This window comes from Colobus angolensis, unplaced genomic scaffold (assembly GCF_000951035.1).
Source record: "Colobus angolensis palliatus isolate OR3802 unplaced genomic scaffold, Cang.pa_1.0 Scaffold58, whole genome shotgun sequence".
NCBI lineage: Eukaryota > Metazoa > Chordata > Mammalia > Primates > Cercopithecidae > Colobus > Colobus angolensis.
The window spans coordinates 2,663,505-2,678,924 of record NW_012119376.1 but is presented as its reverse complement, the minus strand read 5'-3'; the positions used below and the strand labels follow the sequence as shown (position 1 = coordinate 2,678,924).

At 34.3% G+C, this 15,420-nt stretch overlaps 1 protein-coding gene across 1 annotated transcript in view; it reads left to right on the top strand.

Annotated features, from left to right (window-relative positions):
- The window catches only part of ADGRG6 (adhesion G protein-coupled receptor G6), a 135,594-nt gene that overhangs the window by 4,274 nt on the left and 115,900 nt on the right, over window positions 1-15,420 (top strand). Inside the window, exon 2 of the mRNA XM_011962046.1 lies at window positions 3,557-3,657. Coding sequence (XP_011817436.1) covers window positions 3,557-3,657 — 101 coding nt within the window. The remainder of the gene's footprint in view (window positions 1-3,556; window positions 3,658-15,420) is intronic.

The following is a 15,420-nucleotide window of genomic DNA, read 5'->3' as shown; positions in this document are numbered from 1 at the left end:
TTACTGTTCTTTTCACTCTGGAAGAATTAAGGTATTTTCTCTGCCACTCCCCAGTCCCTTTTATGAAAAGATTTGCCATAGAAACAGGGATATGGCGAAAGCAGTTAATTCTGACAATTGCTGTTATTGGTTGCATTAGTGTCATATCAATTTCTCCGCTAATATCAAAATTTCTTCACTAATTTCTCTTTAAATTGTGACTTTTGGGGAAACCAGTAGGAGTAGAGAGATGGAAAATGGTAGGTTTTTAAGATTATTTTGGTGATCCATTTGGATAAAATAATGCGTACAAGGAATCATATCCACATTTAAAGCAATTCTGTAGAAGGGTTACATTCTAAAGCTTCCTGAAACAGGACTCAAGCAAATTGTATTTTGTAGCTTATGTAGATTGAAAAGGGGAACAAGTTTGCAACAGAGGTAGTGTGGTTCTCAAAAGGTACGCTAGGTTGGAAGCCAAGTGACAAAAATGATGTTTTGACTCTGACACCACTGATCATATGATCTTGGGCAAGTAATTTAGTATCTTAGTTTTTCACCTATAAGATGATAGATTTTTTTGCATAATCTTTAGATTCTTCCAGATATAGGAGTCTATGACTCTGTCTTTTACTTAAAAAATGTTCCTGCTGTCTTCAATAGAACTTTAAGACCACAATCAAAATGATATAAGAGTGTACATTGTGTGTGTGTGTGTGTGTGTGTGGTTTTTTTTTTCCTCGTAGTTCGTATTTAGAACCTTAGTAACCCTGTTCAGGATTTTCCATTCTTGGGAGATAGTTATTTAAATCTCAGGGGTGTATCTTTGCTAAGTGATCCCCTGAGAAAACACATAGTACTTTCCTTCCTCTGTTCTATTCTTAATTTATTTGTTTATCTTCTTCAGTAAACTGTAAAGTGGATGAAAGTTGGCCTGTCCTATGGTTTGTTTAGTTACAAGTGCTTGCCTTGTTGGGTTTCCTTTCTGTCTGAAGTGATAGAATCTGGACACATGGAATGCCTTAAGCCGTGGTCATCATTTGCAACTGATAGGATTGCAGGCAGCTTGGATAAGACAGCTTCAGAATTGAATACGGAATCCCTAAATGCTGAAACCTTTTATAGCGAAGAAGTTGCCTGAGCGCATAAATAGTATTTTGTGGCGAAACTAATGAGCAGGAGTCTATGAGTATTATTTAGAGATTATATGAACCTAAGAGCCATTATTTACATGTTGATAAAAGATAATTGTCATATATCAAAAAGTGTAAGAAGCTGGGAATTCTCTTGAGCTGATACATCCTTCTGTTAATATCGGTAAGGGTGACAGCCAGGTTTGACTGGTCTGTCTCTTTATTTTTCTGAACCCAAGTTTCCTTTTTTTTGTGAAATGAGAAGATTCAATTAGACTTCAGCATTGGTCCTTCTAGCTCTAAATTTCTTTGAATATGTAATTGTACTTTTGTTTTAAAAGCATACTCATTCATCCAGCATCAGTAGGAAACAGGCCTATTCTTCCAAATAAGTGAATTTTCTATGGGACGGAAGTTTGTCACCTACCATTTTAAAAGCCCTTACAGATTACCCTGTACTGTTATTTCAAGTTCTTTTTGGTGGGTAATATCCTATTTACAGAAGAAAAGACTAAGGGTTTAAGTACTTGCCCTACAAACCACACAATTTATAGAGGCACCAGGAGGTAAGTTGGTGCTGTTCGAGAGCCTACATCCGTTATTATAATTACTAATTTCTTACTTACTAAAACATACTTCTCATTAGCAGTGCTTCTTTTAATCGCAAATATTTTGGATGGATGGATTTGAAAACATACTTGCAAACAACAGATACTCTTCAAATCTTAACCTTTTCCTAGTTTCAAATTTTCCTAGTTTAGAATTTCCATCAGGAGACCTGCATGATTCTAGAACTTCTAGTTTGGTGAATAATAAAACGTGGCATGAGTTTCAGACACTACTTAACATTTCTGTATTCATTAGCAGACATGAATAACCAATTTCATTTCGGTCCTCAGGTGATCTCAGAAGTGACCATAAAGTCAATCGATTGGTCTTGGCATATGAGATTAATCTTGTTTACTCTTGATTGAATCTTTTCCTTTGATTTCACTATGGACAGAATAACAACACTTGAAGGAGAATGTCTGGAATGATAGTAATAATAATAATAATAGCTGATATTTATTGAGTACTTGCTGAGTGTCATGAACTGTTCTTGCAAGGTGTCGTGTTATGTAATCATCTCAGCAACACTGTGGACTAGGTTTATTGCTGTTCCTTATTTTACAGGTGAGAAATAGGAGGCACAAGGCATCAAGCAATTTCCCAAGGGTTGCAGCATAGTTCATAAGTAGCAAACCAGATCTATCTCACTCTAAGCTTGTTCTCTTGGCTATGAGATGGAGATGGCCTCTTAAAGATTAAAAAATGCAGGCTTGAGGCAAGTGCAGTAGTCCTTTGATGTCTAATTTTGCTCATTTGAGTATTTCTCTTTCTGCTTTTCTGTTTAGTATTACACATTTTACCCAGGTAAGCAAACTTTAGGCTTTAGGGTAGATATTACTGTAACCCTAAAGTGTCTTTTTAGTTGCTCCTCGATAAAATGAGTCTCAGTTACTACTTATAGGCAAAGTAACTCTCCCTCAGGGGATTTTCAGGTCTCCTGGAGATTTCTGACTACTGCTTGCTTACCTTTCTGCCTCCCAACTCTTCTGCTCACCGGTCCGCTTATGGTCCCTTTTGATGACTAACATTTTTAATTTCTTCCTTCTTTGCTGGTTTTTTTTTTTTTTTGATGGTGCTGATTCAATGAACTGTATTATACCATTTTTTTGAGGCAATATAATATGAATGTTCCTTTCTAAATCGTTATTAAATATAATTTTTGGAATTAAATGAGTCTGTTGTGCAGAAGGATTGTTGAGTTTTCAAAGCACCACCTCTCCATCTAATGTCATTTACTACTTTCTATAATACCTGGTGTTTAATAGCCATTTAAAAACATTGATAGCTATTTTATATATAAAGACTTTACCTTTTTTGGAATATTAATGTATCACTTTAGGGGATAGAACAGAGCTTGGGCAATTTGATTTTATGTTAAATATTTCCATTTGTAAAGCAGCAGACATTAAGGAAAACACATCCTTACAGTCTAAATTTCTGGGAGATTATAAGGAAGGTTGATAGAAATATCCTTCTTCTACCCAGATGAGCATGAGTCTGTTGAGGCTGAAGCTAAAATTGCTTTACTTTTTAATAAGTAATTTTTTTGAATTGTCTGACTACCCATCCTTATGCAGAAATCACCTATTATGTATATTTTGATAAGGAAAGTGCTGCCATGTTGCAAATAAAATGCATGGATTTATTTTCTTTTGCTAATTAGCTTGAAGGAAGTCATTAGGTCATCGTCATCTTTTAAGTTGCTCCACTATTTGGAAGCAAGGCTGAAAAAGGTTTATTTTCCAGTCCATGCTGGAAACCTATACTATTACTTTATTTGTTGTAATGTTTTACTGAATGTTGAATGTCCTAATGGCCATTTTCTTTCTTTGCAGGATGTTTCGCTCAGATGGAATGTGGAGCTGCCATTGGAAATGGAAGCCCAGTCTTCTCCTGTTTTTATTTGCTTTATATATCATGTGTCTTCCTCACTCAGGTAAGACTCTTTGTCTTTCACACCTCGAGTTTAAATCATGATGACATTGTCTGCAGCATAAGCATGCTACTTATTTACATTGCCTTACTTTTACTTACTGCCCCCCCCTTTTTTTTTTCCTGTTTCTATCCTTATAGGGCAGTTTTTTTGTGTGTTTATGATTTGTCTATCCTCTTTGAAATTTGTGTGAATACTATTTCTTTGATCATTGTTTTATTTTCTAATGAGTTTATTTCTTTAATCTTTGCTGTCTTTTATTTATTTACTTAGCCCATATTGAGTGATGAGATAACTACATAAATGGCATTTAAAAAGTGCTAGCTGTTTCTTCTACTGTTGAGTAAATATACTGTACTTCTCTTTTCAAGTTTTCATATAGTTATTTATGGAAAGTACAGACTTTGCTAGTTTCATTCATCCTCATTTTATTAGCATGTTGCAATATGAATTAGGAATTGGAACTTAAGTTTTTAGACTATGCAGTTTAATTAACTTGATATGAAAAAGTTAATTTTAATTACAGCATTTTTGGAATTAAAGTGTCTATTTTTTCTAATTACATTTTTTTGAACTTTGAAATAAGATCTTGTTGACTGCTGAAAAAACTAAATTTTCTGTAAACAGCACATTTTATGAATAAGCCAATTAGAGGCTGAGGAATGTGAATGATGTTTAAAAGTAAACTGTTTCTTCATTTTCTGGTTTTGTCACTGAACTGAGCAAATTTATTTAAGTCCATTCTATTTTACTCTTTGTATTCTCCTGGTGTATGTATTAGGCTTATTATGTTTTCCTTTAGAATAAAGCTAAAATGTCAATTAAGAAAATCATAATTCTTGAAGTCTTATGTATTTATTACTTGGAATTTAATCAAGATTTATTAATTTCATATTTATAATGTATCTATATTATCATAAATAATACATTTTAAACATCATGGAAATAGATTATCTGCTAAAATTGCTTATTCATGCATCAAGAAATTAAACTTGTATTGAGATGTGAAAACTTTTTTTTCCAAGCCTCCAAGTGTTTTAAGAGTTTCAGTTACTTACTTGGAAAATTCCTGGCATGCACTTAATGGCTTCAAAAGAGAACAGATCTTTCAATGAATTTTGTGTGTATTTGTTAGAATTTTATTGTAAAGCCATCCTTTTCCTTATTACTGTCATTATTAGAGGAAACACACTTGTAAACAGATTGAAAAATTAAAGATATATTAGATGTTATGAGGTACAGTGTTGAACTACTTTCAAAAGTGATTAAGAATAAATTACATGATATGAGATAAATTATGAGATTAACATTATTGGTTGAAGTCTGTTTACTTTCATTTTTGTTAGGTCACATATTTGTATAATTTTAAGGCTTCTTGAGACCACAGCACCTCCAATTTGGACTTTTAGATGTCAACATTTTAATTAATATATGCACATTCTTGAATTTTAATCATTCGAGTAAATGAAGCATGTCTCTTTAGGGTAAAGAAAGGGAATCAACTTGTCTGGGACCAGGCTGAGGGAGGAGAATCACCTGGGGTACAAAATTTAAGGAGACAGTCATTCTCAAGGTCACCAGAATCAAAGTACTTACACTTGTTAAGTTACTCTCTCACATGAGCTTTTCTTATTTATTTGTTATTTCCTGCATTATTAAACTTTTTTTGTGTATCAGATAAGGTTTTGTGACAGATAGTTTTCTGTGTTCACTTTTGAGGCCAGAACATTTTGTATTAATACCTATATCACTCTAATAATGACTCACTTAAAATGCTGCCACTTCACAGGTAAGTGTCTGAATTCACAAACACTCTTTAGAGGATATTATTGGCATTTTAATAGAAAATTTTTGCCTCATAAGATGACTGAGCATGGTTGCCTTATAATGAATTCCCAAGCCATTTAAAATAATGCATATTACAACTTTGGATATATCTGATATTTAAAATCTTTTTTTGCATAAATCAAAGTGTAATACTGCTATGTTTTTGAAGACTAGTGCTCAACTGACGTTATATCCTTGTTTACACCTTCGTTGACTAATTTTTGCTTCTCTGGATAACCCCTAGATGATCTCAAGTGGCTTTAAGTGACATCTTGATGCCAGCGTCTGCTAAATCTGTATTGTCCATCCTGGTCCCTTCCTGGCCCCTAGAGCCATCTCTTGAGGTGCTGATCCTCATCTACCCTTGGATTTATAATAGGCCTTAAACTTCAAATGTGCAAACAGGGCTCCTAGTTCCCATCTCCTATCCTCAAATCTACTTCTCTTTTAATCTTTAAAATTCCTCCTTCTATCCTCCTATTCTCCACCACTCTCACTATTTTGTAGACACACTGGACTTTCTATTCCTTGTCTATGCCTTCCTAGTCTCCTCTTCTCCCTCACCTCGTTCTTTTTGACACTCAGATCTCAGTTTAATTATTACCACCTCACATAATCCTTCCCTATCCCTCAATTCAAAGGAGCTCCACTGGATCATATCATATTCTTAGTGATAATCTGCATAGATTTTGGTTGTTGTCTTGCTTGTTAATTTTTTGTTAATTTGACTGTGATAGCTAGGTTAGGAGATTGGCAGATCTCTTTTGGTTGTTACGATTGACACTTAGATCAGATGATTAAAATTAGAATCTTATGGTTTGATTCCAATAACACCCGTAGTTTAATTCTTATAATAGAATTGCAGTATGAAGTTTGCTAGTAGGTAAGTAAACATTTGTATTTCATGGGACACTTAAAAAAGAAATATGTGAATTTTGTACACTTCTGGATTTTCAAAAGTAGTGTGGAAAAATGGCTCACTGTGTCTTGACAAGTGATGATTATAACCTTTAATAAGAACTACAATAAAATAACAATTTAGAATACTTACACTCGTGCCATAGAAGTATGCCTTAAAACAATAAAATGTGATTTATTTTTACCCCTATCTTGACACCATTTAGAAAAGCTGACAACATCCAATGTAATCAAAATTGTTGGGAAAAGAGTGTACACTGACACTGTTGACTCTTTTGGGAGAGTAGGTAACACATAAAAATATTAAGAATGTGTACATTGGTATGTAACTCTCACATGTAGGCATATACCCTATAAAATAAAAAACATAAATATGTGGAGAAATCTGTATCACTATGTTAACTAGCATTGTAATAGCAAACCAGAAAATACATTGTTCACCAAAAGGGGGATGGTTATGTGCATTATTTTACATTTGTTCCGTCGAATACTGTGCAGTGCCTCAAAACAATGTGATCAGACTGCCTATTGGCTTGGAAGGCTATTCATGATAATAATGTTAAGTTTAAAAGCAAATTATAATCAGGCACTGTGGCTCACACCTGTAATCCTAGTACTTAAGGAGGCAGAAGTGGGAAGATGGCTTGAGCCCAGAAGTTTATGTTGTAGAATAATGTAAAATTATCTTAGATTTGTAATAGCTTGCATTACAAACCTGGATGTATTATGTATCCATATTTATATAAGACTTTGTAAACATGTTAACAAAACATGGAATGATACTTACCAGGCTTCAAAAATGGGTTATCTCAGAGGCACAGTTTGGAGAAACAGGAGGGACGACAATGGAACTTCATACACCTCTGAATTTTTTTGCATTCTTACAATGATCAGGTATTTAGTAATCTGAAAAAAAATGATGAATTTTTTTAAAAGCCACATAAAAATGATCAGAGAGGCGTAGAAGTGTATGAATATTTAAATTTTGTTAGTTACTTAACTGTTTCTTTGGCTCTTTCTTCACGTAATAGGAATCTCTAAAAGGAGTTTCAGATAATAACTTGTTTTTTGTGACCTAACACTCCATGACTCTGAAGATAAATGATGATATTTCAAGCAGACAGAGGGATATGGATTGAGGTAGAGTGGGAAACAGCCAAGAGCCAATACATTTTGAAGCAACCAGGAGCCTGTTTCCACACAGATTGTCTTAGTCATGAGCAGTGTGGGAGGAGCCTCCCTTCTCTCCTGAAAATCAATGATATCAGCAGATCATTTCAAAGCACAGGTTATTCTGATATCTATGAGACCTCAACAGCTGCAAGGGGAAATGTTTCTGAAAGTAAAATCTGGCCTGAATTGTGTATATTCTAGCCCAGGGCACAACATAGTTCTGGAAGGCAGGTGATTGTGTAAAAAGAATCTTGTGCTTTTTTGTTTGTTTATGTGTTAATTTTTCTTATGATCATAAATGAACAATTATTATTTAGTATCAATTACATTGCAGTCTGTATTTAAGAGTTAAACCAAAGTTTGGTCAAAGGACTTTCAAATGTCTAGAAAAATAATCCTTTTATGAATGTGCATTTTTTTAAAAAAAAATTTAGTATTGTGTATTGAAAATTACTAAGTAATTACTAAGTGTATCTTAAAGATCAAAAATAAGGCTCCAATTGTACAGACCATTTTGCATATAATGATAAATGTGTGTATGTGTTTCACTCAGAATCAAAATGCTCCAAATTACTGTCTGAAGCTTTCAGCTAAAAGACTGTTTTTCCATTTCAGACCTCAGATTAGAGTCAATGTGAGTGAATAAATAAAGTCTAGAAAGTTTTATACAGATATTTCCTTAAGGCAACTTTCTAGATAATTTTCTTCATACACCTTTGGATGGCCTGAATTCGATGTTGTTAGATATGAAATCGTACATTGAGGGGTCATAAAGCCAATTACATAAATGTAGAATGGGAATGACCTGCCTTGTCACCACAGTGACAATTTCAAGTGACCCAGCAGTGTGATGGGACCATTAATGAAACTGACACCACTTAAATGATATTAGGAAGAGGGAATGTCAAGAGTCCTACTTTTTATTGGTTAGATCACGCTTATCTCCAGGCATGGTTGTCATAATGTAGAGAGGGTTGGTGAACAGAGAATATTTAGACCAGGCATATCAGCATACTGATGAGTCTCAAGCTATCTGAGGAATTTTTGGAGCAGTCCCTGTCAATACTGAGTGAGTGAAACCTCTTTAGAGGTGGGCTGGGACTGTGGACTCCCTTTGTGTCAGCCACAACATTCTTGCTTTCATGTATCAATTTGTTTACTTTTTAAGTACAAATTTTGTTGCATTGTTGCATTAAAAATGGATGTAGAGAAATGGCACATTTACTTTAGTAAAGTCAGTAGGAATAAGATACCAGCCTTTAGATATCTGGAGAGCGGCCATCTGGAAGCGATAACAGACTTCTACATATCTCAAAGAGGAACTAGGACCAGTGTGTTAATGCTGTAAGAACCAAATGATTCTCTTAGTAATTAATTGTCCAAAGATAAACCTAGCTGTCCTTCAGATTCCCCTATCACTAGTAATTGGGACATGAAGGAATCTCAGGATTGAGGAATTTGTACTAGAAACCTTGAAGACCTCACTAGCCTACAGTCCAATCATGGAGTGTGTGTGTGTGTGTGTGTGTGTGTGTGTGTGGTGTGTGTTATACAGTCTGTTTTGTTCTGTGCACATAGTTGTAATTGTTTCACCTGTAAAGTTTCTTCTGTGTGCTTCCAATTTTAGCAGGTACTTTTAATAATGAACTAGACCTAGAGCTTGGGCGGGTAACTTTCTTCGACAAGATAAACCTGGGGAGCTCTAGACTTTAATAGGGACATACCAACTCTGAGACTTTGACAGGCACAAAATTGTCTACCACTTTTAAATTCTTTTTAATTCTCTAAGGAGTTTTCTTTTTATTTTCAGCAAGTAGAATATGTGCTTTTTGGCACTGTTCTTACTATTCTTTCTTCTTTGGCATTGTTCGTACTTGCAATATCATAGTATTCAGTAAGTAAAGAAGATAAAAACAAAAACAAAACAAAACAGAGTGGAGGAGAACCGAAGACAAACTCCAGTATATTCCAGATATGAGCAAACATACTTTATAGGGTGGGGCAGCATGGGGAAGAAGGTTTTGAGGTTAGATGAGAAAAATGTATTAATCCCACAATGAGCATCAAGTCACATAAACATCCTTTCCCCTCCATTGAATTAAGATGATTAAACACCTGAAGAGAAAGCAGGGTTCCTTTGGGAGGCTGAGGCGGTGGGCAGATCACGAGGTCAGAAGTTCAAAACCAGCCTGGCCAACACAGTGAAACCTCGACTCTACTAAAAACACAAATATTAGCCTGGTGTGGTGGTGCGTGTCTGTAATCCCAGCTACTCGGGAGGCTGAGGCAGGAGAATCACTTGAACCTAGGAGGCGAAGGTTGCAGTGAGCCGAGATCATGCCCTGGGCAACTATGTCAATAAATAAATAAATAAATAAATAAATAAATAAAGCAAGGTTCTTGGGCAGCACATGGATGGTGGCTATCACCAGTTCAGGTTAACCTTCTTAACTATCTCCTACAGAAAAAACTCTCAGAGAGGAATAGAGTATCCCAGTGGGGAATATGTGGTCATCATATTTCTACGGTTAAGACTATTATCTTGATTTTTTAAAATCATTAAAAATATTAGTAATCTTTTGAATGAGATTTTTCTCCGCAAAATGGTTTGAATTATTAGGTATTTCATGTCAATGTATCTTGATTTTTAGTCATTTCTAAGTTAACTTCATCTTAAACTTGTGGTTTAGAAATGATATGCTTTTGTAAAACAATTACATAATTTTCTGCAATAAATTATTATGAGTCAAAAAAGATGCCTTCCTCTACTACATTCTCCTCCAAGTCTGGTGCTGCTAGTTTAGATAAAAGAGAAAAAGTTCTTGTACTAGAGCTCAGAAGATGGATTATGTCAACCCATTTAAAAATCAGGATCTTTCTTACAATAACTGCAAAATTACACTAGTCACTATTATTGGTTTGGTCAAAACTACAAGAATGAGAAAATGCTCATAATTTTGCAGAGAAGGATCTTTTTAGAAGAATCCTTACCTGGCCAAAACTTTATTAAACAGTATTATTGAAGTAAAATACAGATCTGGAGAAAAAAATACTCTGGCAATATTAATCACTGCTTTTATACACATTCACAGTTCCTTTCTTCTGTCCTTCATTTATTTGTTTTATGCCTTAAATACATGTCCAGAAATATGACATTATATACAATTGATACTGTCCCCTATGAGTATAAGGAACAGTTTAGCTGTATCACTGGCCTTATTGAATAGAGTTTTAAGGCAGAGTTTCTGATCACAGTGATTTCAGTGGCTGCAGTAACAGTGCTATAAGGAGGAAAAGCTAGACTTTTAGAGATAATTTACCTCACTTTGGTTTTAATTTTAGAGAAAATGAGCTCCAAGTATGCACTGAGGTTGTGGAAATGTAGCCTCTCAGCTTTTCCAGAATTCCCCTAATCAGATTGTGTACACCAGTTGTCTCCTGGTTGGCTCATCAGAGGTCAATATTAGTATTTTATTTGGACTGCTAATCTCATCTCTCTTTAGAATGGTAACCTGAAAATCTATTACTTGTAGGCAGCTCAAGACCACAAACATTTTTGTTTCAATACTGCTGATAACCTAATGTTTCACCAACAATAGGGTTTGTGGTTTTCCTCAGACTTTGCTAAGTTGATAGAGGACGTTTTCCTTCCAGTTTGGTAAGCATCCTTGATGCTTTAGTTGGTGTTTAGTTAGGACTGTTATTACTTCTCATCATCTGACTGGCTTCCATGTCCCACACACATGAATTAGAGAGGTCTGCCTCTTTTATTGACCTTTTGGAAGAAATTTCTCTTCTAATTTTAAGCCATTTCTGATATTTAAGGTAGTGTCTACTTGCAAACATGATACTACTGATTGTGACACCATGGAAGATGGATTCAGTAAATGTGTAGCAAATGAATTGAATTGCTTCCCAAGCTCTCTTGCCAGAGCTTGGATTTCCCTTAGCAGGTTGTGTCTAACTTATCAGAGAGTTAGGTATTCTTAATCACAGTCTCCTCATTTCTCCACCGTTATTAAAGTATGTTCAACATTTGTGAGAGCATTGTAGTACTTAAAGAAGTTACAGAGAACATAGAGTTAATATTGCTGTTCTTAGACTCATTTAAACACTAAAGGCTATGTCATAGTACTATATATGAGTGGTGTGTGTGTATTTGTGTGTGTGTGTGTGTGTGTACACACACATATATATATATACATATATATATTAGGCCCATTTCAAAGTCCTAGTTATGCAAAGCGAAATCATTGCCTTTAATGTTAAGCAGTTTTAGTGTTATTGGGGAGACTAACATGAGAAAAAAAATAGGATGCAGTGTGATGTGCGATATAGTAGAATTATAGGCATAATATCAAGAGATAACAGAAGAGGTCTCAGAAAAGTTTTCGTGCATAGATAATGTTAAAACTGTGTCTTCTGATAACAACAGAAAGGGAGAAGATGGAGAATGGGTCTGAAAATGGAGAAGGGGGATCTAGGCAGAGAAAGGAGCAGGGACAAGGACAAATGCACAAATGCATTATAAATGACTTTGTGGAAGCACATGTATTTCTCATTACTAGAATAAAGGGTCTCTGCAGAAGAAGGTAGGGAATGAGGCTAGATGGGGAAGTGGGAGACCAGACGAGGATGTCAAGTGAGGGCCAATGCTGACAAAGCTGAATGAGGACTTCCAGCCCAGCAGGGGAGATAGACATGTCCCCACTAGCTACAGTTCTGTAAGTAAAATTTGTGCATTTACAGATGAAGATGAATGCTGAAGGGCACAGAGGTTGAGAGCTTTCCTAGGGTGGTAGTTAGGGTACACAATGAAAAAATTGTTTTTTGTTTGTTGAATCTGCAGTTTTATGATTTTTCTCAGTCATACTGTTGTGCCTTAGAAATGGCAGCCTTAGTTTCCTCATTGGTGAACAGCCCTGACACACATATTGAAAACCTGGAGATGGTAATAGCACTTCAGGCACTCTGGATGCCTTCTGCTTCTTGCTCAAATGCATATTTAGTTGTGACCGAGGGTTGGTGAATCTAGATCAGAAATACCTTCTTTGTCTTTATAACTATTGCCTTTGAGGCTTTCATCTCCACTGGGTATATTGTAAGAGCTCCTAAGTAAACTCCCTGGGTCCAAAGTAAATTGGACAAAAATCTCCTTTTTCATAGTAAGTCTGGCTTAGGGTGAAATTGCATGACAGAATGAGATGACTAATGATTTAAAATTTAGTCTAATGACATTCAACTTTTGAGAGCCCATCTTTTTTACATGAAGCTTTTCATATTCTTCAAATTGTTCCTTTAGGTGCCTCTGACTTCTGAGCAACTAATTACAACTTTTTTTGTCATTTAAATCAGATTTACCACCTTATCTGCCTAGTTCATTTCCCATTCCTATTTCTTCCTTTTGAATACGTTTCAATTTTCCCATCATAACTTAAATTTTTCCATAAGACAGTTATTAGGATATTTACTTTAAAGCAGTTGGTTCAAGTGAAACAGAGAGAAAGACTTATCTTTATTCTCTGTCCACTATGTGTGCCTGACATTACTTTACCACAGCCTTTATCTTTATCATAATTATGTTTGAAAGCATCTTGAATTGGGAACTTTGGGCTAATTTAAGTTTAAAACTCCCATATGTGGGAAGTAGAGATTTTGTATAAAATATAAACATTTAGTGCTGTAAGTAACAACTTATTTTTTTGGTCAGAAAAATATGTAGTTCATTAGACTTTGTTAAAATAGGTTAAAAGTATATTTTACCTTTTAGGGCAGAATACATAAACTAAACCAGTTTGTTCACGTGGAAGTAAAAAAAGTAGATTTGAAATCTAATAATAAAAATGAACATATGTAGTTTTGTTTTCCCCATACTTAAAGGAGAGCTTTTCATGTTTTAAAAGTAAGACTACAGTCTTACTTTTTAAGACTATGCCTTGGAAGCATCAGTAGTACTTTCCACATGGTACCTTAGAAGTATTTTAATTTTTAGTAATCTTAGAAATAAAATCAGAAAATATATTGTGGGTTATTTCAGGTTAAAAATAAAGTATTATTTGAGAGAAAAATGTGCCTTTGAGAAAATACATTACAAATTTATGTTGGATTTGATTTAAACTCGAACAGCACACACCAAGCATTAAAGCCCTTTCTGATGCAACTAATGATGGGAGTGAAAATAGTTGCTTTTGTTATCAATAGCACTGCTAACTTGACTCTGAGTAACTTAATCAGTAACATGAATTAAAATGCTGACTCTAAAATGAAATTTTGCAAAAATGTTCCTTTACAGTCAGAGATATCTTTTCAATGTGTAGTGAGGCTTTGTTCCTTGTGAGCTGTAGTAGGAAGATACAGTTAGTACACATGGTGAAAACTGCATGCCTAAACTTTGAGCTTGTGTTTCTATTAATAGCAAAATCAGGCAGAGGATGGTCAACAGACATTAAATTGGATGGTTGATTTCTATTTTTCTGGTTTCATAGCCCAGATATAACTTGATCAAAAATTAGCTTCAGTACTTGCATATTCAATGCATAAGTGTGGTACAGCTTTATTTGAAATATACCATTAAGTTGAAAAAGGATACTGTGAATTAATTTCTTATTTTGTAGTCATCCCTTTCTATAAATATATATTAGAGCAGTAAGACATTTCCAAAGGCTGATAAATTCTGTATCTATCACACTTTTTAAACCATTTGACCAGTAGATGCCTATGTGTAACAACACATATAGATTCTCATCACAAAAATAGTTATAATAATTAAATATCAAAAACAAATATCCACCAAGAAAGAATTAGATAATTATGGAATATTTACATTATGAAAGGTCTGCATAACCATAACTTAATTTTTTGAAATGTTTAGTGAAATGGGATAAAGATAAAAATGTAATTGAGAAAAGCAGGGCATAAAACTGCGTAGTGTTTTTCAAACAATAGTCTGAACTAAATAAAAAAAATGGCAAGATAGCAATCTCCATGCTTTTAAGATTCACATATTTCCTTTTTCATTATATCCTTATGTTTCCAAAAATGAGCATGCATATATATATATATATATATACACACAGACATATATATATACACTATGATTTAATAATTGTATTATTGGGTATCCAAAAGAAATGAAAATATCCACAAAAAGACTTACACAGGAATTTTATAACACTATTATTCATAATAGCCATAAAGTGGAAAAGAAAAATCCAAATGTCTATCAACATGTAAATACATAAACAGATTTTGGTATATTCTTAATATAGAATATTACTCAACAAAAAAGGAATGAACTACTGATGTATGCAAAAATATTAATAGGGATCTCTAAAACATGTTGAATGAAGAGGGACATAGAGTACGTACTCTGTGATTTTGTTTATGTGGAATTATGGAATAGGCACAACTAAGTTATAATGATAAAAACCAGAACACTGGTGGCCTCTAGGGAGCAACAGACTGGAAGGAGATATGGTAAGATTCTCTGTGTTGATGGAAATGTTTCAAATTTTGATTTGAATATAATTACACAGAGGTGTACGTTTATCAAAACTCATTGAACAGCTTAGTTAAATCTGTGCATTTTTTTTCTACGTAAATTATACCTCTATTAGAATAGCCTCATCCAATTAAAATATACAGGTAATAGTTTTAGGACAGAATTAACATAATTTCACTGGCCCCAAAACTATCAGTATTTTACTATCTATATCGAGAATTAAGTGCCAGCTTTCTAAAACACAGCTTTTAGTGGTCTGTTCTCATTTCACAAATGCCTGCTCTTGGTGAAAAACTCCACAAATCTTTATAAATTTCATTTCCCAGCAAATGTAAAGCATGAACCAG